Source organism: Melozone crissalis, unplaced genomic scaffold, assembly GCF_028551555.1.
Source record: "Melozone crissalis strain CALT ecotype California unplaced genomic scaffold, PUWL_Pcris_2 ptg000004l_1, whole genome shotgun sequence".
NCBI lineage: Eukaryota > Metazoa > Chordata > Aves > Passeriformes > Passerellidae > Melozone > Melozone crissalis.
This window is the reverse complement of record NW_026535782.1, coordinates 786624-810907: the sequence shown is the minus strand read 5'-3', so window position 1 is coordinate 810907 and position 24284 is coordinate 786624. Positions and strand designations below refer to the sequence as shown.

The 24284-nt window shown below is 39.6% G+C and overlaps 1 protein-coding gene across 2 annotated transcripts in view; it reads right to left on the bottom strand.

Moving 5' to 3' along the window:
• The window catches only part of SEMA3D (semaphorin 3D), a 135517-nt gene that overhangs the window by 37439 nt on the left and 73794 nt on the right, over window positions 1–24284 (bottom strand). Inside the window, exons 6-8 of one of the 2 annotated variants that reach the window (XM_054275505.1) lie at window positions 20827–20920; window positions 17468–17596; window positions 10961–11103 (exon numbers count right to left, since the gene is read on the bottom strand). In XM_054275505.1, coding sequence (XP_054131480.1) covers window positions 10961–11103; window positions 17468–17596; window positions 20827–20920 — 366 coding nt within the window. The remainder of the gene's footprint in view (window positions 1–10960; window positions 11104–17467; window positions 17597–20826; window positions 20921–24284) is intronic. The other variant, XM_054275513.1, reaches the window with a different exon arrangement.

Genomic DNA, 24284 nt, shown 5'->3' with positions numbered 1-24284 from the left:
AAACCCCAAAAACTATATTCATCAGGAGCTTACAACGCAAATACTGCACTGGTTTTTTTTGTGCACACAGTACAGAGAAAAATGCATTCCAGGCAAAACCAAAGTCATATTATTCTGATAATCATTGTTACAGGAATATCAGTCTGTCTTCCTGCAACACGGATTTTTTTCATTTATTTTACTATGGGTTTCCAAAACATAAGCACGCTTGCCCAAATTTCTATTAGCCACTGGAGAAAGAAATAATCTATAAATGATCTCTTGAAATTGGAATTATGTCTCTGAGGGGTAAGTGACCTTCTACTGACTTGGATCAGCAGAGGTGTATGGATAGTAGATTTTAGAAGATTTAAATTTTAAGAAGCCAAATTGGGAGTTTGCTCACGTACTTCTTCCACGGACTACATGAAGGACCCTGCTGGTTCCAAGCAGCAGAACTATTTAGGTTCTGCAAAGCTATTTGGCCCCCAGAACTCTTTATCCTAAAAATGGTAAGGGTAATGATATACCAGCAGGAACCAAGAATTGAAACACTTAAAAGAAATGTCATCACCAGCTGTAGTCTCCCAGCTGCAGGTTCTGAATCATCCCAGGAAGGTGCCTCCTCCCCTCAGTTATAAACTCTGAAGCTGAGGAGATCTGTGCTGTAAGTTTAAGGACCACAAATTTAGCCATAAATATTCAGCCCCTTCAGATTCATAAGGAGAAATCACTTTTTTGTTAATTCACTTTGCAATCTGAAGGCACAGAACCAGCCAGAGTAGGAAACACTGGATGGTGGGAATTACATGTCATCACCACATTTGTATTTGGCCCTTCAGGGCTGAATCATACTACAGGCATTCAGAAAGATGGTTTTAAGTGGTGAAATCACTTCACAAGGAGTAACACTTCTCTGGTAATGCACTCTAACTGCTTTTCCTTTTCATGTACCTGCTACTTTCAAATAGATTAGCTCAGCTGGAAATGATTCCTGTTAATATATGGCCTTTGGAACTCCTGCTCTTACAAGAATTGCTGCCTCCTCTGTTGATTTCCTGAGGTTCTGCCAAGCCTGAAGCTTTGCATCTACCCAACAGATTTATTACAAAGGTGTCAAAATTAGCAGCCTGAAGCAAATAGAAAAAAACCCCTCTGCATGTGTGTGTTCTGTTCAAAGGCAGAGCAAACAGACTTTGTGCTGCAGCTGAAACCAAACAACTACAAAGATGCAACAAAGAATGTTAAAAAGCAAGGAGTGTTAAGGTTTTCCTTCCTCTGGCAATTCAGATTAGCTAAGCAAATCTCACACTGCAGGGTTCCCACTTTGATTTCTGGTGAATGCAGGGCAGCAGCAGCATCACAGGAGATGAGATGTCTCTAACTACCTGACTAAAATCTGAAAACAGGAAGAAAGCATGGAGCAAGTGATGGGGCTGGAATAGAAGAAGGACCCTTGGGAAGATATGTATTTGTGTTTTACCAACCTTAAGTTGTGATCCACCACAGCATTTTCACAAATGCTTATTTTAAATGTATCAGTAGATCCACTGAGTTGCTACAGAGCAGTGTGAACAAAATATTGTGCTCAAAGGAAGCAATCTTAGCAAGTGCTATGTGCATTAAAGTATAAAATATATGGATTTAAGATGTATCTACATTTGCTTGCTCTCAAGCCAGGACATGATGTTAACCATGTTATTTGAATTTAAGAGGCATTAGAACAGACATTCACTTGGTGTGCTTTACATATCCAAAAGCTGCCAAAGCAACACTGTACACTTTATAATGGAGCAAAGGGGATTCAATGACCAGTCAGCATTCCAAGAGCTACCAAGTCCTTCTGAAGCCAGAGAATGACATATTTATGCTGCAGAGAGACTGAAAAGACCTTTCACTGATTGAGACAGTTGCACATATAATATGCTGACATATCCTTCAACATGCTTCTTCCTACTGCCATGGCTGAGTGAAATAAAAAGCACATTTTACTATGAAGATATTTTTGCTTGTGGTTTTGGGGATTTTTTGGATCAGTAGACATATAGTACTGCTCAATTCTATATGTCATCTCTATTTAATATGGCGCCTTTCCTTTCCTACAACATGCCCAGGATTCATTGAGATTGACTGAGAAAAAGCAGGAACTGACAAAGGCTATGATGATTTTATCTACATACAGAATTAGTTCAGCTCAGACTAAGAAGGTTCAGAAGCTATAAATAGTCTAGGTATGTTTTTGCTTCTCGAGTCTCAAGTAGAATTTATCTTACTAAGCTCTGCAAATGTCTATTTTTTTAAGTAAAGGCATCCCATCTTTCCTCATACTATTTTTTGGTGCATATTAGGTCAGCCTTTGACCCATCTTGAGGCTTCAGGTGCTGGAGAACATGCAGTTGTTCTCCGTTCCTTCAGACCTATATATTGATGTGTACTCACTCACTTTGCATTGCATCTGCCCACTCTGGTGGAGATTCCTTGGACCCTCATCATTCCTGATTACTGGCCTCTGAGAGGCTGCACAAAGGAAATGCTGGCCCAAGTTATTTTTAGGACTGGGCTGCTACAGAAAGAAGACAGCCTCTTTTGCCAAGGAGATTATTTAGTAGTAGCAGTCTGGAATGAATCACTGAAGTGCTCAATTGCTGTGAGCTGGCTGTAGAGCAGGACATAAACACAGCAGGATGCACAGGCTGGGCAGTCAGTGGATTAGAAGAAATGCATGGAGGAGTGAAAATCACCAAACCAAAGTCCAGTTAGTGCACAGGTGGACAGAAGTAAGGATTAACCATAAAGTCATAGACTCCTAAGAAGCCCATTCAGCTGATTTATACCAAGCAAAGGTTTGCCTCAAGATTGTTTAAGTAATTAACTGAAATTATTTTTGACAAGAGATATGGTCTGACTACAAAGAACTCTAAATATTTCAGGGAGATTGGACAAGGAGACAAGATAAATTTAAGTGCTGAAAGAAGGGGAAGGCAGCATGAACAAGCCTTTCATTCCAAAAATATGGCTAATCTTTTAACAGCCAACCAACCTTGAGTATCTGAAATCTTATCTCCCAAAATATCACTTCTAAGCACACTGGATTAGCTGTGTTTACTATAAACTTTGTTACTGGACAGATGAAGGCACTTAGGGACTGCATATTTCATTTTGAATATAAATAAAGCTTTAATTAGCACTTACTGCTTTGTAATCTCACAAGCTGTAACAAATACCAACACTTCTGCCTGAAATACCTTCTTTTTAACAGAAAGAAGTGCCTGCAAAATCTTGGTTACTTGTGCTTGCCTGAGTTAGAAATGTAGATAATTGCCTACTAGAAGGGGCTGTTCAACCTGTCACCTGTTGGGGAAATACTACTCCTAAATATCACAAAAAATTTAACTACAAATTACGTAGATAAATTGGGAAGTAATCCAACAGGAGCTTAATAAATCACACAGACTCTTATTTACAGAAACCCTAAAATTTCATCCCTTTTGATTGAGCTGCTTGCAGAAAACAATTTGTTGGAGTGAGAAATCAGGTTTCCACCAAATTACATAGAGAATTCAAATATCATATGTCCCACTTCCATGAGCATAGGTAATTGTATGGCTTTCTGACATTCAGGAAGACTGCTGCTTAAATGGCACATTGCAAATTTTGTGAAGTAATTTAAGGTCATGTCATGCACCTCTCTTGGGAGTCTTCCAAGGAAATTTCAGTTTTCTGATCTACAATTTATGTGCAATTAAGCAAAACAACTTAATTGCAGATTAAGTTTTTTCACACCATCTAGCTAAAGGTAAGTTCACATGAGAATAAAAGCCATCAGAAAAGATACTGCTCTGTGATCAAATTATTTAAAAATCAACTTATATTAAAGAATTTCTGTTGTATCTATTTCCTATTCTGTTGTATCTTGTATACTATATAAATATAGCTTCATTAAAATGAACAAATGTTAGTCTTGGAATCCAGTAGGCAGGAAAACAGATGGCAACAAAACTAAAGAACATCTGCATCTTTGGGGATTTAAATCTCTTATTTGCTTGTAAGTAACAGTGACAAATTGAACATTAGAACAAAAAGTGCAGTTATCTGAAAAATCAGTCTACATCAAAGATGTCAAACACTGTGATTCATAAAACTTTAAAGACAGTAATTATCCTGAACAGCCTCTAAAAGGAAGAAAAAAAAAAGGGGGAAGAAAAAAGAAAAAAGACAATGAGTGGAATTTCTAGAAGCGGGTTATTAATTACAGCCAGTGGCAAGATGTGCAAAAGGACTACCTAAAGAGAATTCCTGGCCTGAATAAAAGGAAATGTTGGGAACAGAGAGGAAAAGTGCTGAAACTGCAAAAGGCCCTGGAGCCTTTCTCTTATTGAAGCTTAGCTATGTGACAAAGCTACCAGAAACAAATGGCATCCCCTGAAGCAAAGCCTTATATTATGGAGGAAAAAACCTCCAACCTTGTGGCTGACTTTATAAATGGAGGAACAGCCAACAGCCTCCTTTCAACTTCTGTCTTCAGGTTCACAGTTTTTTCTATAATTACTTTGTTTTACTTTACATATTCTGTCCCCACTCAACTCTGTTAGGTACCAACCTAACACAGGAAAGTTAAATTGCTCCTTCAGGAATTCAGGTGCAAAATTTCTTGTCAAAACCATATGAATGTAGATGAAGATTCCTCTCGTGATTTCATCAGGCTGCAGGTGAAAACATTAAGCTACACATGGAATGTGACTTGAGAAAGAATAAAAGCACACTTCAATTATAAGGTATAATAATTACATTATATAAGTTATTACAATAATTATATAATAATTATTATAAGTTCTAATAATTTATAATAGTACTTGAATTATAAGCAAGAGAAAGAAGGCACATGAGACTTCAGAACTTTGACTGCTTTCCTATGGATACATCAAGAAAACTTGGGGAAGTAACTTCTCTGTGTCTGCAGTTCCCATCTGACAATGAGGCGGGGACTCTTTAGTTTCTGCTCGTCAACCAGGCTTGTTTTTATTTCATTGAGAAAGTACACTGAGCATGCATAACTGTTTGGTTCACCATGGAAAATTTTAATTTTTATTTTGGAAAATATTTAAACATCACACCCAAAAGTTTCTACCAAATTATCTTTAGATGGGATCCAGACTGGAAAACCTAACTAGACAGCAAAAAAAAAAAAATTCTGGACTGTTACTAAGCATACAATGAAAAAATCCCCCAAATCCAGAAACTAACAGGCTCAGGTAAAGACAAGGATGGCTTGGGACAAATAAAAGAATAAAAACAGGAATTCCTGATAATTAGTTTCTTCACTTGGACATATACAAGTGCCTGAAGTCACTTGCATTTGATATTGTGACTCAGCATGGATAACCACAGGCTGAGAGCTGGGAAGGGCATGAGACCAAAGCACAAAGGTTGGTCATCATCTTAAAGAGTCCGTTATAATCTGGAATCCTGAAACATCTGCATTTACAACACTGTACTCAATCAACAATAGCAAAGCTGTAAACCATGGTACATTTTTATAGTAAATGTACTCACAGGGAAAAAAAAAGGCAGGAGAAGATAACTCAATCATGTGAGGAAAATGTCAAAATCAGAAAGTCATTATTTGTACTCTTACAGATATTTGAACATCTAAGCCAAAGCGCTTACAAGTCAGGGACTTGGGATTAGCCACAGGAACTTCAATTAACTCTAGAGGCTTCCACTTCTGAGCCAAGGTGCACTGGCAGTGTCTTATGCAACATCTCTCTGGCAACTAGGATGGCTTCCAAAGTTTGCTTTGGAGGTTGTGCAGCTGCATCTCCATAGTCCAGTTTTTAAAGATCTATCTTGACACTGCAGATTATTTCTCACTTTCCCTGAGGCTCAGTAAAATTTAGTTACACCTCTTTACATATAAGCATATCTAACATATTTTTGCCTCATCTGTAAATCGTGATTTCCCCTTTCAAAACACCAATTATTGAAACACACCCATGAGGGACAGAAATTTACGAAACTTCCTATACTTATATAACCCTTGCCAATAAGGAAAGTTGGACCAAAAGACCTGACAAAGCCTGATGTTATATCTCTTAATCCATCACAGTTAGAAGCAGATACTCTATGGACCTGGACAATCTCCAACACATCAGCCTGTAAAAATGAAATCATCATGATGAGCATCTGCTTTTCTAGATAATTTGAAAACTTTCAAATGACACATAATGTGCAAATATCATATTTGGAAGTCCAAGAGGAGTTGATTGCCAAAGGCCTCATGGAGGAGTTGATTGCCAAAGGCCTCATGGCTGCAAGGACATTCAGTAGGCAAATGAGGGAATGAGGGCCAAGGTTGATCAAGGGGTGACTTTTTCAGAGAGTTCTTAATCATTATTATTGAGAAATCAAGGGGAAAAAAAATATTTCCTACGTCTGGAGTTATGGCTAGGCAGTATTACAGTGACAAAGGAGGTATGTAAGCATGTAACACGCAGGAAGTTAAATCTCGTCTGGAATGAGTTGCCTCCAGAACTGGAAGCAGGATGGCTGCACGAGCATGGCTGTGAGCCCAGATTAATGAGCCCTGCTGAGAACATGTGAACATGGCTATTTGGCTTCCGGGACCTGGCTGGTGCGGCTGAACGGGAAAGCAGGACACTGCCAGGACAGCTCCAAGGGCTTTGGGGAGAGATCAATTATCCACACAACACAGAAATACCAACAATGACCATGGGCCAGTTATCCCTAGTCACAGTAAAGGCATAGATAGACTATATCCAGGACAAGAAAAACTTCCACACACCAGCAGCCCTGTGGCAAAGCCCGTGGAGAGTTTGGACTTGGAGCTGCAGAGGAACAGCTCCCTCCTGCCATTCTGGCAATACAAATTGCTCCAAGCACCAGACAGGAGGCAAGGTCACAGCCTTGAACTCTGCTGATGTTCATGGCTTTGGAAATAAATTACATTACCCAAAGGTGGAATGCAGGGTGTGTCCAGGGCTCTCGACTCAAGAGCTCTTAAAATGATTACATTCCAGTGTGCTTAGAAAGTACAGTTTAACCAAGAGGGCTGTGCCTAATTGCAGTATGCTTTTCCCCAGGTACAGCTTGGTATATATAGGGGTGGAATGGTATTTAAAAAAAGAAAAAAGGGGAAAAAAAAGAAAAAAAAAAGACAAAGAGCTCACTTGTTCCCACTAGAACAAAGGCTGCTTCTGGACACCAAACACTTGGGGAAGTATGGGAAAACATCAGGGGCTGAAGTCTGATTTCTTGGCAGTTGAGGTCTCGGAAACCAGCCTCTAAGACTGCAAGCTTTAACTTTTGCAATACATTACCAAAACCATTAAAGAGAAGCTTGTAACACAGCAAATGCAAACCGCTGTAATAATAAACACGATTTTCATACTGCAGCAGAGAGACTACTGCTTTTGGCTAATTTCCACTTCATTCCAATAGGATGAGGTTGTAACTATGGAAAGATGTGTTTCTATATAGATAACAAACAAACAAAGGTCCAACAACTTTCCTCCCTCTTCAAAACTTTTTCTGTGACTCCTCTATGTTAGATTTCTATTTCTCCCTTTATTTGAGTGGGGAAAATAGGAGGGAAAACTGTTCTTTTCTAGGGCTATATTTGTACATATACAAAGCTGTCAATAAATAGAATTAGAATTCTACCATCATTTAGCAGTGAATATGTACAAAAATGAAGCTGACTTGCTACTGGACTGCATACGACACAGTGTATGGATGCTGAAATTGTAATTTTTTTCAAAATCTTCCTCAATGTGTAATGACTCTGTACTGCCTTCATCTGATGCAAAGTGGTTCAGGATTGTGGGCTTGAAGACAATGTAGCTGTAAAATCTTATGCCTGTGTTTATAGAAATAGGAATAAGTGGATCCATGCTCTTAAGAAGTTAACCTTTGTGTGATCAATTAATATACATATGTCTAACTGCATGCATTTTAAAAAATAAATAAATTTTGCTGGCTAAAATAGTTACTTTTCTTTTTGGTTGTGGCCTTATTTGAAAAGAAAACCAATAACCCCAAATATTGCAATTTATGTAAGTATGAACGCACCAGAAATTGGATCAGGTATTGCAGATAAGGCAATGATACTTTCACTGCCTTGCTCAAACCAAAACCCGGAAATGCCATTTGCCATGATAAATGACACAACTGGCTCTGAAAGTGGCTGCTGAAAGCAGCTCCTCCCCAGTGCCAGTGACACAGAGAGATGATGCAGAGCTGAGTGGGGCTTGCAGAGCTGCAGCGCAGGCTGCAGGGCACTGGGGGCAGGGGCTGTGCTGAGCAGGACAAGGGACAGCTGCTGGACTCTGGGCAAGGAGCTGCCAGCAAGAGCACTGCAGCCTTCTGGCTCTGAAAGTAGCTGGGAAAGGGGAATTCTTTCCTGAGACTTCCCCTAAGGGAGGGGATCACTGAGAGATCGTATTGTTGAACCCTTGGAAATTAGCCAAAGAATAGGCTGCATTGACTAAGCTCCTTACTAAAAACAAAGCCTGTTCTAATTTCAGCATGTGTTTCTGGCATTAATGGACAGGAGCCCTAAGGCATGGCAAGGTAGAGAGCAATCAAGTTCTAGTAGAAAAAAACTGTGTTTACACCAAGCAAACTACTTCAGAAGTTGCTGAGCTCCTCCCAAATGCTGCTATTCTCTGCTTAAGAGGGAAAGAAGGAAAGGCTTAACTCTGTGCAGTACAGATCACATTAATGAGACAGTGCAATTAGAAATTGTTGTTATCAATTGCTGCAATCAAAAGCATTGTTCCCATGTCAGAGACAATTAAGCACAGCAGATGTTTCATACCACAGCACAGATCCAAAATATCTCAGTACATGAACAGACAAGTCTATTTTCACATTTAATTTATATAAAATATCCATAATAATTCTATTTTTATTATAATAATTAGAAATATTTTTTTAATTTGTTGGTAATTAAGACAAATATAGAAAAGCAGGAGTCTGGATTATCAAAAGAATTCTGCAACCAGTGCTCAGTAAATAAAGATGACAGTGTAGAACTATTAATAATAATCACCTTGCTTATCAGTTTTCATTGTTTTGGTTTGACTACTAAAAATAAAATTCATGACATTTCTCCCGTTAACATGACTACTCTACAAATTCATTCTCATTTGAGGTATGATTATACACAGTCATTAGGATTTCCTTACAATACATTTGCTTTTATTATGATAGCTTATCTCCCTTTTTCTCTAGGTAAAGGATGCTGGTTTTCTCTAGCCAATATATCTTAGTTTACTATACACTCTCATGTGCCTTGGCTTGCAAATGTTGTCTATCAATTTCTCCTAATGCATTAAGTGCTCTCTCATAATCAGCAAATGCCATGTCTAGCAGCAAATCATAAATGTTTGCATTTCCATTCTGTCATTAATCACTCTGCTGTGAAATACCCAGCTAAAGATTATCCATTCTTTCGTCTGGCTAAAAACCTACTAGAGAACTGATTTATGAATGAGTGTTTTGTTATCTTAACACTTTAGGTCAAGGACAGAAGTGTGAAATGGCTGTGGCCACTCTAATCTCAGGTGGAGCTGGGAGTTTGCTGGACTGCAGAGCAGCTGTAGATCTACACATCCATACACTTGTCCACTCTTTGTTTTCAGTGGGTGTCCACAGCTGAATGAGTGCTTTCTCCCACACACATCTTATTGCAAATCACAAACACTTTTGTTCATGTACTAATTTTCAAGTTTCTCGAGAAACTGCCAGCAGAGTCACACTGCTCAGAAATTGCAAGTCTGTTAATGATTTTGAACAAAATCATAGAAATGTAGCTACTTGTGTGACTTCTGTGGTGCTACTGATATCTAATTTATCACAATACAAACATTTGCTCAAAGCTTATGTTTACTATGTTACTAATATGAAGGCAGCTTTCAAGTTCCATTTTCCTGATTTTCACCAGTGATTCCTGAGGACCCAAAGACAGGATGAGAGCACTTCCACTAACTGCTTCTGTTACTACAGAATAGAGGGACAGAATGTTCTAGGGGACAATGGACTGGATAGAGTGTGCATCTGACACAGAAGTCTACAAACCCTTCTGCTACTGTGGGTAGAGACCTCAGTGAAATCACCAGGCTGCTAAACAGCAAACTACACTGAGTGCTGTCTTCATCTGCAGGAATTGTGCTTTTCTTCTTGTCTTTTGAGGAGGCTTCTGCCCTTTGGAGAGATGCTTCTCCAAAAAGACTGAAGCTTATGAAAGCTTCAGTCTCTATATACTATTGAGGCACAAATCTTTCATAAAGGGCAAACCCAAGCAGAATGAAGGGGAAAGTGAAGGAGTAATCATTCAAAGGAGGTCAGGCATCAGCCAAATTAACTTTCTACATTGCAGGAGACCCAGGGTCTCATTCCTCCTGGTGAATGGGTCAAGGATTGCTCTTCTTCCAAAGGCAGGACACCTCCAGGCAGATGTGGGTGTATCTCAGAAACTGCGTATTTCCTTAGCCTCCCCTCACCCCAGTGGGTTATCAGGAATGTGCAGAAACAAATGACTGACCCCAGCTCTCAGCAATGCCCAGGAATCGTGTACAGAGACAAGCTAAGGAATGGGTTTGTATGATCTCCATGCATCAATGGGCACTTTCTACAAAACCCCAAATACCTTGCCACTGTGTTCACTTTGACTCATCCACCCTCACTGGAAGCTCATGAAACAAAACATGATATTGTTGCACTGAAGGTCAATACTTTACTGTTTGGACACAGGATTATAATTTACAAACCTATTAGCTTTTTAAAAGAGGTGCACAGTCAATACTAAGTCTATTTTATGCCAAGTAAATTTCTGATGGCACTAGTAATCAATTTCAGAAAAATTACTACAGTGGCTCATTGGGTAACAAAGGGGAAAACACGTTTCTCACACAAATAAACCACACTTGCTTAATTTTTCTCAAAAAGATAGAGTCCTCACCTTACAAACTCTCCCAACTCTGGAAAGGATTGTCTTGTCAGATGTGCCACTATCTTGAGATATTTCTCGAAAAAAGAAGTAGATTTTATCATCATCTGGGTTATAGGTATCTGGGATAGGAAAAGTTCCAATGAATTTCGCTCCTGAAAATCAAAAGAAAAAGGGGGTTAAAAATTTGAAGAAAAGCCTTAGTACTTGCTGCTAAACTCTGCATTTACATTACCTCTTTAAGTGAAATAAAAATATTATATAAATATGTAGCAGTAACTTTCTTACTAACTCAAAGTGAAAATCACCATGAAGTCTGAAGTATTTACTCTCAGGCTAGTGTTTTTGTGTGTAGATCTTACTACCACTTGCAAAAGTATGCAGCACTGGTCATCAATCTTTGTTTGGAAATAGAGTAATCCCAGTACAAAGTATTGCCTACACAGATCTACCTCACTGCTTTTTCCTCCAAAATGAAGCTAAGTAGATTTTTTGAAATCACCTGGTAGAATTTAAATATATTTAATTAACTCATGGCAGCAGTTATCAATACAGAACTATACTACTGTTTACTAGAGATAGCTTGCAAAGAAATGTCTCCCACATATCTGTGATGCAGCAATCTTACTGACTGTATCTACCAAATGTGTGGAGTTTTTAACTTCTTTTTTTGTCAGGGTTGGGATTAAATGTGTGAGATAGTATTTTTTGTTTGTATTTAGATGTTTGTTAGTTCTTATTTATATTATAGTCTCACAAACTGAGTTCTGTAGTACTTCATTTTAACAACTAAAAAATGGAGTTGTATCTCTCTATGAGGTTTTTTAAGGATAAACTATTTAATTAAGAAATTATACTTAAATTATTTTTACTTTTAGCTCAATAACTAGCTACTTGTAGTTTGTAATGTGGACTTTTTTATTTAATTATACAATATCACCCAAATCCAGGAAGAAGAAGGTGAAAAAGAAGGACTAACTTCTGCTTAAAAACTTCTATCTTGTTTTATATATATTACTATTTCTAAAGCTTTAAATTCTAAGTTTTTTAATATGTGATATTACACACTTCTATTCAAACTAATAATCTTAGTTTTGTCATTTAATTTTGGACATTTTGTCTATGGTCTGAGATCAAATGTAGTGTTCTCTTGGAGGTCAGTGTTTGTCAGCACAGAAAGTCTAAAATTCTCAGTAACCAGGGTTCCAACACAAATCCAACAGAGTGCCATGCTGGGATTCCCCAGTTAGCACAGCAAACTCCGAAACTGTTGGTCACTCTTAAGAACACAGTTCCTTGTGTTTGCAAACAGATTGGCTATATCAATGTAAGGGTTTGTTTGGGTTATTTAAATCTGCTTTTTGCAAAAAATGCCTTGTTGTGGCATGCTGGGCCATTGCATTATTCCTGGTCCCCTCCAAGACAAGCATGGGTATCTGCCTGCATCTTGCAGGCATGCTTACAGGGCCAAGATGTCCCTCACTGCTCCCAAGATCCCTCATCCATGGCCTCCCATCCTGCTCTACCTGCCCACTAGTTGAGGGCTTTTGTTTTCGGTGTTGGGGTTTCTTGTTCGTTTGTTTTTGTTTTCATTTTCATTTTGCACTAAAATCAGAAACTGAAGCAATTCCAGGGTCCATGACTGCAGCAGAGCAGCCAACAACCCTGCCTTGCACAAATGAACCAGCTACTTGGGGCAGGGATTTTTAAGACATTCCCCAGTGTGCTGCAATAGATGAGCTCTTCTGAGGGCACTTGGATCAATGGTGCTTTTCTTTAAACAGAAGTGGCTATACAAATACAGTGCAAAGAGACCCTTGACTCTAAAATACATTCTTTCAGCAATAAAATACACAGTCTTTGTCCCCCAGGATCAGGTAGGCTGCAGTAGAAAGCATTAAGGAGGGTAGCGTAAGAATGCAGAGCAAACAGAGCACACTGTTTATACGGGGGAATACTATTATCAGCCTTCAATATATCTTCATGCCTTTGTCCTTTTCATAATGATTGTTACTTTATATTAGCCTTGAGGAATTTTCACCATGAACTCCACAGTACACACAGGAGAAAAAGGGAGCCCTTGATTCAAAAGTTTGCAGTCTGAGACAAAGGGCCTGAGACAAAATGGGATGTGTTTAAGTGCTCAGTGTGCACCTTTGTGACAGAAGAGTAAATTTATGGGTGAAAATAGTCACAGTGCTGCTTCCATTTTAAACCTTTCTGTCACTAGAGAACGGTGTCAGCAGAAAAAATGAAAATACGCAGGCATCAAGATCTATAAATTTAAGTCAGGATTTCAAAACGAGCTTGAGGAAAATATTCCTTACCCCTCAGGGCCTGTAAGGCTACTTTGAAGATTAGATCTCTAAGCATGAATAAATACATAAATATGCTTCTAGTATGGTTTCTTAAATGTGTGGTTAGCAAAATAGCCATTTAAGAGGAAACCTGTGAAATTCTTCTATTCCATGTTTTTGAAAGTCACATCCTTTTTTTCCTTAATCCACATTCACAGAACAAAACACTGAATGTATGGGGGGTTGAAGATTAAACTTCATTGCTTTCCTTGGCAAGCCAAACGCAAAAATAAATGTCTCAATACCAATTCCTGGAACAGATTTAGAAGAATCTCTAACTAATTAAAGGGACACCAATATTTAACAATTTTAAATCACAACTGAAAACACTGAAATTGAAAGTTAAATTCGAACAGAAATACATTGTGAAAGATATGAAGATGAAGTGAAAATAATTAAATGGAAGAGATAAAGACCTCAAAAGCACATCATGTTCTGTAATTGAGATCTTTGTCTCATCTTTTCTAACCCATCTATCCAAAATATAAAAGTGCATTTAAACTAACTAAGAATTATGCTTTTGGATTCTTTTCATGGGAGAAGAAACTAATTATGATGATTTTAAATTACTGCTTGTTTTCCCATAGACAGATCTATCCCCCCTACTATTTGCTTCAGCAGAAGATCTTCCCACATATGAAGTTCATGTGTAGATTGTATGTAACCAAATTGGAAATTAATGGCTTCATGAGCTCTGGCATTAGATGGTACATGTGCTGCTTGTGCTTTTTTTCATGTGGTCTGATGGGAAAAGCTGATACAGCTGGTTCTTCACTGCTGGGGTGGCTGTTGGTTACCTGCTGGCCATCACCCCCTTCTGAAACCAGCAGTGATTTTTGGCAACCTATGGAGAACTTAGGCTCAGAAAAAGAGACCCACAAAGCAGTGGCTGTCCCGGAGCACAAAGAAATGGAAAAGTAGCCCAAAATAGTGGGAAGCAGCACCTCTGTGTAGTTGGGCTGCCAGAAATACACGGCATGACAGAATACAAAGGACAGTGCTTACCTCATTTACCATAACCACCTAGAAGTCAAGCTCCTAACCCATTCTCAGCCAGGTCATCTCTCAGGGAGGGACAAAGTGACAATGAATAATCCTATTTTAAGACAGATTCCTACAATAGGCGGGGTGAGTCACCCTCTGGAAGTGTCACCTCGCTCAGTAAATTACAGAGGCAAGCAAAAGGACTGAGCTCAGACAGGATGCTACATTTGCCTTTTAGAGCTAAGGGAGCTGAATCCCATCCAAAGTTCGCAGGATATAAAGAACTCATTGCCTCCTAGACTTTGCCCTGGAAAAGACGACTAAATTGCTATGAAAAAGTGAAAAGGAAAAAAAAAAAGAGATGAATGCAATTCAAGTAAGCCCTGGTTCCAGCTATGGCCTTCCCTTCCTATGAAGGAGGAGGAATGTGCAGCTGCTCAGTGGGTGCCTATGTGTAGGGCTGAGGGTTTTCTCTGCCCACGGGGCTGGCACGGGGCAGACTCGGTTCCAGTGGGTGGCTTTGCCATCCGGAGAGGGGCCACCAGCCCCACGTGGCTCATCCCTGGGTGAGACAGCTCCAGTGAGCAGCTGTGGGAACCCCAGATGGCCCAGCCCTGCTCCCCTCTGCTCCAGTGCCACCCTTGCGGGAGGACGAGCACGTGTGGGCCTGAGTCATGGGAAAGATTAGCTGCCTTCCTCCTTCCCCCTCTGCAGAGCTGCTATTCACTCACTGAGATTAGGACATGTCTTAATTAGCCAAGATAGAGATGCCCTGCAAGGAACTGGAAGGTATCCCACGCATTTTTCCCTCGTGCTTTGTCTTTACCTCCCTTCCCTCAGGGAAGGATAATTTTGTTTCCAGAAACAGAATAAGACTGAACTTTAAAAATATTAAGGTGCATTATAGCAAAACTTCCTTGGCCCTCTGGAAAAAAACAAGCTGTACATTTTATGCTTATCCTAAGTAAAACATGAGTCATGCATGGTAATAATTTATTTCCAATTGTACAATTATCCAAGTATGTACAACTTTTACTGGAGGTCTAACACATGCTTGGTAAATGGGCAGTAGAAGAGGGGATTTACATGAGATGGGAGTTTTAAATCTGAAATCAAGTAAATATTTTCTTTATACCAATATTGGGTGAAAGCACAGAAGTATGTAATTGGTAACATTACACAATAAACTAGAAATATATTGGCCACCCCATGGCTTATTGCAAAAATGATGCCGTCATTTCAAGTTGCACTTCAAATTTTCTCCAACCTTAAAAGGACTGTTTCAAAATATTAAAAGCACCTAGTTTATGTCTATGCCTCTTAGCATAACACTGAATGGATTGTGTTTGTGAAGTCTTAGACAGAATTGTGGCTGTAGGGTTTTATATGGCTGGAAACAAGGTAAACCTGAAGAATATATAGGGTCTTCAGTGTTTATATAGTGTGGGGCAATTTTCACCTCACAGTCTAGCACACTAAAGCTGTTTTTCAGACCCAGACATATTAATATACTGTTCTCCTTAGAAAAGTTTCACAAATACAGATGCTTTAAGTGAAAACAGAATAAATTGTGAATCAATCTAAATGAGAGCGGAAAGGCAGACACCTCCCTCCCACTAAAACATTTAAACATTTCTCAAACCTATAGTTTATTCTGTTTTCTTGTGCTGTTCCCTTGCCTCAAACTGCTCATGAAGAAACAATAATAAGAGAAAGAAATGTTTGAAAATGTATTTTTAAGCTACAAGTTCTTTTGGACTGGCAGCTGAACCCTGTAATGCTCATCAATGTGGATCTATACTAATGATTGCACCAGATGCTCCTCAGGGCCAAACCACAGTAAACCTCTGTTTTTACCTTATTACTGCATCCCTTAGGAAAGCAGCTACCCAGCCACCTTTCCATGCTGAGCATCTGCAGGCCATCAGTGATAACACTGGATATGCAGTTGCATGGCTAATTAGAATTAGAGAACTGACTCCTGGATGGACCCATAATGGTCCATATCACAGTCCATTTCTGCTCTGCACTGCACAAGAGGTGTGTGGAAATCAGAGATGAGATAGGATAGGTGGGACAAGCAAGACCTTCAGCTCAGGAAATTAAAGTGGGATAGGTCAGCTGAGTGAGATTCTTCAATCTCCTATTTGGAAAGGTAAACATGACTTTTAAGTGGCTTTTTCTTTTTCTCCTTATCTCACAGCAGAAATCCTGGGGTTATAGAGTTGCATCTAGATAGAAATTTAAGGCAACAATACAGAATGAAGAGAAGGGATAGGGAAAAATTATTAAGAAAAAAAAGAACATGTCCTCTTGTTGAGGTCTCAAGGAGTTAAGAGGCACAATTATCCTTTTTAGAAGTTGTCTGCTGGGAAGACAACTTAACCCTGTGGTCAGCAGACCCTGGCCTTACACTGCACCCATAATAGTCACACAGGCATCCTGAGCCAAGACCAGTGCTGCCACATCTTTAAGGACAGTTGACAGCTAAAAGGGGGATGCTTTAATTGAGCAGGGTTAGCTTGTGAGTGAAGTTTTCCATGTTACTCTGTGTGTGGTTTGAGACTGGCTGGGTGCAAATGCAGCCAGTTTTTCAGAGGGTTTACTAGCTCCCAATGTTTTTTAACAGGCAAGAAAAAGCACTGTTTTGCTTGGGAAGCTATTTTAGTGTGCCCTTAGTGGTTTTAAAATGATCCTCACAGCAACAAAGGGTATTTTTCCCCCTAAAAAAGAAAAAAAAAAAAAAGAAAAATACCTCCTAGCAAAAAATGTGGGATTTCTAGTCTGTTGTTTCAACATGCTATACAGAACAGCTTCTAACAAGTGATTGGAAAATACAGTTTAAAACATGATTCTGACAAGACTGGATATAGAAGCATTTCAGTCATGATATTACTTCAGTGGTAGGATTATACACAGATATACACATCAAAGACGGAAACTATGATTAAGTCTTATGCTCCCACTCTTCCCTTAATTAGCATTTTCACCTCTGTGACTTTTCTCAAGTGCATTTCTGTTCCACTGAGCTTTTTTAAAAAAGCCTACATAATCCAAAGCCTCCATGATACAATATCTATATTTATAGTTACTGGACATATATTTATATAAGGAAGGAGCTATTAACTTCAGAGGCAGGCACAATGCAAATGACAACAGCATATGTTTGGGATCTTACCAGTGAGCCAGTAATGTTCAGAAATGTCAGTTCTGATGTAATGGTGGTCGTGAGAAGGGCCCAGAGAACGTGTCAGAGCAGTGTCTTTGCCAAGGAAATCAGAAGCTGTTCCAGCATAAAGATACTCATCTGCAAATGAAAAAGAAATAGGGTTCCTACAGCTGTGGCATAAAAAAAAAAAAGACTATTTACATTTTGTTGGGTGAACAACACCTGTGTTTAATTGGTCTATAAACTAATTTAATGCTTTAAAATATTATTGGGTCATATTTTAATGGGTTTTTCGGTTCTATGAATTTATTTAGTTTTAAATGAGAGTGATATTTGTAACTATATGTCTGAGAAGTAACGCAGTCAACGCCTAATTTTCAGATCTTTTAGGCACTCAGGAAAGTAAATTTCCCAGGCTTTAATGGGAACTGGGCTCTTAAGGGTTTAAAGGTCTATTTAATCAGAACACCCTGTCCCATGCACCTGGGAGCCAGGGTGAGGGCATGGCCACTTCTCCATTCCAGCTACTCCTGTGCCCCAGGACTGCCATGGCCCCGATGGCTTTGCTGCTCCTGAGCCAGAAAAACAGGATGGATCCTTCCCCACTGGAATGTGCAGCCTGGCCCATTCCTGGAGCAAGGATCTCCATCCAACAGTTAATTCACAAAGAGTAATTCAGGCACAAATCCAGGGAATTTGTGTTAATGGCAGGAATATGGCTACAGACACAAATCATCATTTTAACACAGAGGGCTCTCCCTGAAATAAAGGACACATTTTACATAAATAAGGCAGCCAGAATTTGCCTCACAAGGACACTACATCTGTAACACAGTGCCCTGAGCTTGCTGCAACTGCAGTCACTATTTGGTCTTCTGCCCCTTGTGTGGGCAATGAAAATGCTAAGGAATGCACAATATTTTCTGTTTCCCTTCATATCTCAGTACTTTTCAAAAAGAAGCAAAGAAACGGTATCACTGTAAACCTTTTTTTTGCTTTTTTACCACATAGTGCATTTTTAAATACTCCTTTTTCTGTAAAATAACAAGCTTTATTTGTTGGAGAGGGTTTTTTGTTTTGTTTGATGACCTGCAGAAATAAATCTCTTATTCATAAAAACAAAAAAGTTCATGTTCATAAATTATAATTTTACAAAAAGCCATATGATACATAAAAATCCCCTTCCAAAAGTTCTTCATCCAGGTTTTCTGATACTCCTGGGTTGAAACATTTCACAAGATCTTTCAGAGAGGAGCCTTTGTTGAGTGTGAATGCAGAATAAACACCATTCAACTCTGATGTTTGTGCTTTCATTTGCGAAAGATGTAAATGCACTTAAAAAAATAAGATCAAGGGAGGGAAAAAAATCAACAAACCAACCCACAACCCATGATCCACAAGCACTTTATTTGTCCAAAAAAGATCTATCATCTTTCTTTTTACCTCATTATTATTGTTACTTCTGTATTATTTCCATGACAGTTGTGGAAAGCACATCTTTCAGACAGCATGTTGCCTTTGTAAAGAAACAATCGTGCATTCTGAAAGGTATTTGTCATAATGAGGGATGGGCAGGGTAATTGGTGTTTGTTAAGTGACAGGCACTCTGTGATCGATATATCTGAAGGGCCAACAGAAATTCTCCATCCTTGCTCAGGCTCTGCTGACAAGGCATTTTCAGCACTTCTCTCAGCATTTGGTATCTCTCATTCCAAGTTTCTGTAGCAACCTGAACAGTTTTGGTGAGTGGTAATTTGTGAGGATGGATGATGAACAGGTGATTTTTCAGTCAAAAAACTACTTTTTCAAATTTATCTATAAGTATACTTGAAGTGATATGCCATCTAGTACTAGACTACCTATTTCTACAAAGAATGAAAATTACTCAGTTGCAGTAACTTACATATATGAGTGAAAATATAGTTAGATATTACTTAGCTCGTAAATGTGTAACTGAATAAGAAGTGTTCTCTGAAGGATATAAGTAATCTTTATTGCCATTTGGCAGATTAATAAAAGTAGATGGAGAGAAGTCACATGCCAAGGTTACTCTGCTCATTAATGGCAGAGATGGGAAATGATCTCACCTGAGCTCCAGAGCAGCACCTTACCCATGAGCTATACTGCTCTCCTAGTTTACTTGCGAATAAGGTAAGCATCCAAAGATAGACCAAAACACATTCTCTGGTCAGGCCTGTAACTCCTTACAATGCTTCTTGTGCATTCTTGTGAAGCACTTGACACCAGTAACAGTCAAAAAAGAGTACTAGAATACCCTGATCATTAATTTTATCTCGCTCAAAAATTGTTATGCAGCAAAGTTCATGTCTTAGCTAGCTAAAAGACAGCAGCCTCTTCATTTCACAAGATTTAACAGAACAGTCTGAGCATGACAGGGCTACTGAAATTAGGCAATGCTGTAATAAATCACAGAGTTCTACTGCTTGCATTAAAAAAAAAGTTTAAAAAAAAGTTAAAGTTTCTGGAACCCCATTTTAAAAATAGACTTCATGGTCATTAAAGAGGACTAGGGGTCTCTGAGAAGAATAAGCACAGGCTTTAATCTATTGTTTTTAATAAAGGAAGTCCTGCCCCATCTTTAGGGTCAGAATCACAAATCATCTATCTTATTATCTGAGAATAAAGACTGAACATTAGTCATATTCTTTTTATAACACAGAGTGACCGATACTTCAAAGCACTGTCACCACTGCTCTTTGGCTGCAAATGAAAACGTCATGGTGCTTCACTCTTATCTTGTATTCATATGCTCGACGGACAAGTTAAATGAAAATTGTCCAAAGCTATGAACCAAACCATGACAAAAGTAGCTCTTCTAGTGATTTGAAACGCAGAGGTCAAGCTGACATTCCAAATGTCAGACCACACAGTGCTGCGATGCACGCAGCAGGCAGAGTGCACTATCTGCTCCCCGGCTCCCGGCTTCAGAAGTGGCTGCTCGAGTAAATAGAAACCTCAGAAACGTATTTATGGAAATAGTGCATGTCAGCAGACTTCAAAGGGCAGAACATATTGATAATTGCAGAAAGAGGCCCACAAGGGCTTCAAACACTCTCTGTCCATGTGGGTTTTTTTGTTGTCATCTTAAGGGAGCAATGACTGGGTGAGGGTGAAACTGCCTTCCCGCCCGGCTGACAGAGGCTTCACTGCCATTCTAATGCCTCTGTTTGCACTGCTGCCTTCCAGTTCTCTGGTGTCTGCAGCCTGAAGGCTTCCCCAGCTCTGAGAGCACAATGGAAACATGACCAGTGCCACAGGAGCTCCAGCAGTGGCATCTGCTGGGCCCCTGGGCTCACCCAGAGCCATCGCAGGTCCGAGGGCAGCACCTGGCTCTGGTGGCTCCTTACCTGCCATCACTGAAGCAAACGGCTGCTGGGGATCGAAGGGACACTTCAACCTGCCAGACTCCAGGTTCTGGGTATCCAAACGGAACACCATCTCCTGAGAATAAACACAAATTCATTATCCTGGTGTGACTACACAGAAAAACTCACTCAGACAGCCTGTTCTGCTAGTGTACAAAGTGAAGGTGTGTCAGATCATGCAGCTGTCATCTCAGCATTGATGTTTACAGTCTGTATCTGTTTCATATCTGGATTTTTTCACTCAGTGTTTTACTGTATCCTGGTCACTCTGTAGTGAAACACAAATCTTAAAAAAAAATACAATTATTTTCAGAAAAGAAGAGATGCATTGTTCATTTCTACTCCAATTAAAAGCTGGATTGTACTTAAAAGGCACTGGCTTCTATTTGGGAAAGTGCTGATAGACTGTATTGCAACAGGAGACCCTGAAGGGAATCTGGCTGACTCTGAAATTTCTCCAGGGACTGCTGAATAATGTTCACAACAGACACAGTTCAGACCCTTTTAAAATGAAAGCAGCATATGCTCTATCTTATTATTTTTAACAAGGCTAAAGATACAAGAGATATCACAATAGTTTCTTCCTTGTAGTTTCCAAATACAGTATGATTAATTCCTGGGCCACAGAAAAAGAGCAGAGAGGAATATAAAGAAAATAAGTTATTTAAAAATTATTGCCAATGTTTTCAGTGGGCAATCAACAACTCTATTCCTGTAGGCATCCATTTGAAGCTTTATTATAGTTTTGAATTGCCAGCAGGGATTCTTTTACTTGCCCCTTTCAATGGTTTCCTGAAAGTACAGTTAACCTGAAATCCATAGTGAGTCCTGCTGAAGGCAAACTGATAGCTCAGAGGAGTAAAGTGAATTTTCTGCAGGTATAGGGACTTCAGAATTGTGCTGACTTTATGAGAGGGGAGCTTTATGAGAGGAGAGCACTTCCTACAGAAGTGCTTTTAACATGTTTTCTTTTAACATGTTTTCCTATCTACAGTGATATTTAAAATCCCAGAAGTGCTCAGAAATCTAATCAATGTATTATAGAAACAAAAAATTAAGAAGCTAGTTTAAAAAGGAATCAAAACATCTCCATGACTTCAACAATTAAAAATGGGTTAAGTGATTTTAATTACTTTAATTATTCCATATCTCTACCTTGCAAGAGGCCGGGAGAGTACAAATGACAGGCAAGTATGTCCAAAGATGGCCACACAGGATTAGACTTCACAACACATTAATTCAATCCATCCTTAATGCACATCAGATTATAAATGACCAAACCTTTCTATGTTATTGAGGTGCCGCCTAAACTCTCTAGGCTTAGAAGACAAAAGCCCAGGATATTGAATAATTAAGCTCCTTAAGAGAAAAGAAAAATCAATTCCAATCTGGGAACATAAATTCAATTTCCTCCAGCAATCCTAGCTCATAGGAAGCGGAATTTAATCATCAAAATACTTGTTACCTTCCCAAACCTGTGGAATATCATGCAAATCAAATTCTCAGGCTGCTGAAGTGAACACAGCAAGGATAAAACTAAACTAAAAATTAGGCTTTTTTTTTTCCTGACAATGCTGACGTCCCATTGTTCTTTGTTCTAGGATGTGGAAGCCTGAGCAGCTCAGAGAACCCTTGCCTTATCACATGGGAAGAGGCTGTCTCCAAGCCCAGCAGTACTCAGGGGACCAAGGGAGTTACAGATCAACATCAAATATTTCAGACTTCCCCCAGACAAACTAATGGACACTACCAGGCATTCACACAGAATTAACCTCCTGCTTTCACTTCGGGCAAAGCTTTCAAAGAAAAGAGCATCCCTTGGAGAGCTGTGGCTAACAGCATCAACCAGGCCAAGCCTCTTCTCCACCAGCCAAGAGAAGTTTTGGCAGCGACTCGAGCAATAACAAGACGAGGACTTTAATCCCCTTTAATTGTGTGATCCCGTTGGGGATTTGTACTGCTTCAAAAGCAGTGGCTGCTGTGGTTTTGAGTCACCTGATCCACAGTGTTTTCCTCTCTGTTTTCACAGCATTGGCACTGGCCAGGAGAGCACTGTGCACATCCACCAGCAGCTTTCAAAGGTCAGCAGAGCACTGCCTGGCTTCCCAGCCTCCGTGAGGCTGTCTCAGGGCCTGGCTCTCCCAAGCACCCCACATCTTCCTGGAGAGGTTGTTAATTACCAGACACCCATTATCTGTTATTAAAACCCAGAGATTTAAATAAATTTTTTTAAATTTTAAAATGGTGAGGGACAGAAAGAAGAAAAAAAATTCTAAGTTTCCTGGTTTCAGTTCCTACAAGGAGACATTTTCAACTGCCTGTCAAATTCATATCACTGTGCCTATCCCCAGCACCCTCCTGCCTTGTCACATTTATCTGGAGAGGCGGTGGAAGGACGGTGGCTGAAGAGTGTTTGGTCCTCCAAGAAGGAAAGAGAAAATATGCCTGATACCATTCAAGGCTGATAAGTGAATAGGAGGCTGCAGAAGAGCTGCTCTATCAGAAGAGGCAGGAGCAGTGCTGAACACTGTCCAACCTACCCCTGCAGCTGAGCAACCAGGAGGAATGTGGGAGAGGCAGGACTGGGGGACAGTGAGGGGATTAGGAAATACAATACCAGGATTCTTCTTCCATTTCCTCTCACAAGGTAATTGGTCATGTCTAGCTGAGACAGACCCCTTGTCTAGACTGGCTGGACTGAGCAGTCAGACCAAATCCATAATTTCATAAGGTCTGGTGAAAACAACCTTCACAAATTAAGTAGATGAAATGAAGTAGGGCAATGATAGAGTGAATAAAGAATCTTGCTAATGACCCAGAGGTAAACCAGAGCCTTATTTATACTCTTGCTGAGAGCTGTTCTGGTTTATTCAGCTGTGTATTTGATCATTCAGCTAAGAAATCAGCATGATACAAGGGATCTAAAATTTCAGTTGCTTCAACCAGAATATTTAAGGTAGTAAAGCAAAGAAGTCTACAGAATTATTTCATTGTAAGCCGAATTATACACCATATACCAGACAATACCAGAAGCATGAATGGTTTATTAGGCAAAGAACACTACTGTGTAGATTTCTCAGAGTTTCAGTTTTCTTTTGCATAAGCAGCCCCTCTGGGTTGGTCATCCAACCCACAGATTGTGGGGTACATAATGACAGATCTCAGTCTGGGCAAGCATTAATTCCTTTTTTCTTCCATGAGGATCTTCCCTTGATTCCATGTATCAGTGACAGAACAAGGTGGAACAACTTTAAATGAAATAGGGTAGGTTTAGATTAGATATTGGAAAGAAAATATTCTCTGTGAGGGTGGTAAGGCACCAGCACAAGTTACCCAAAGAAGCTGTGGATGCTTCATCCCTAGAATTGTTCAAGGAAAGGCTGGGTTGGGCTTTCAGCAACCTGCTCTAGTGGAAAGTGTCCCTGCCCATGGCAGGGGCG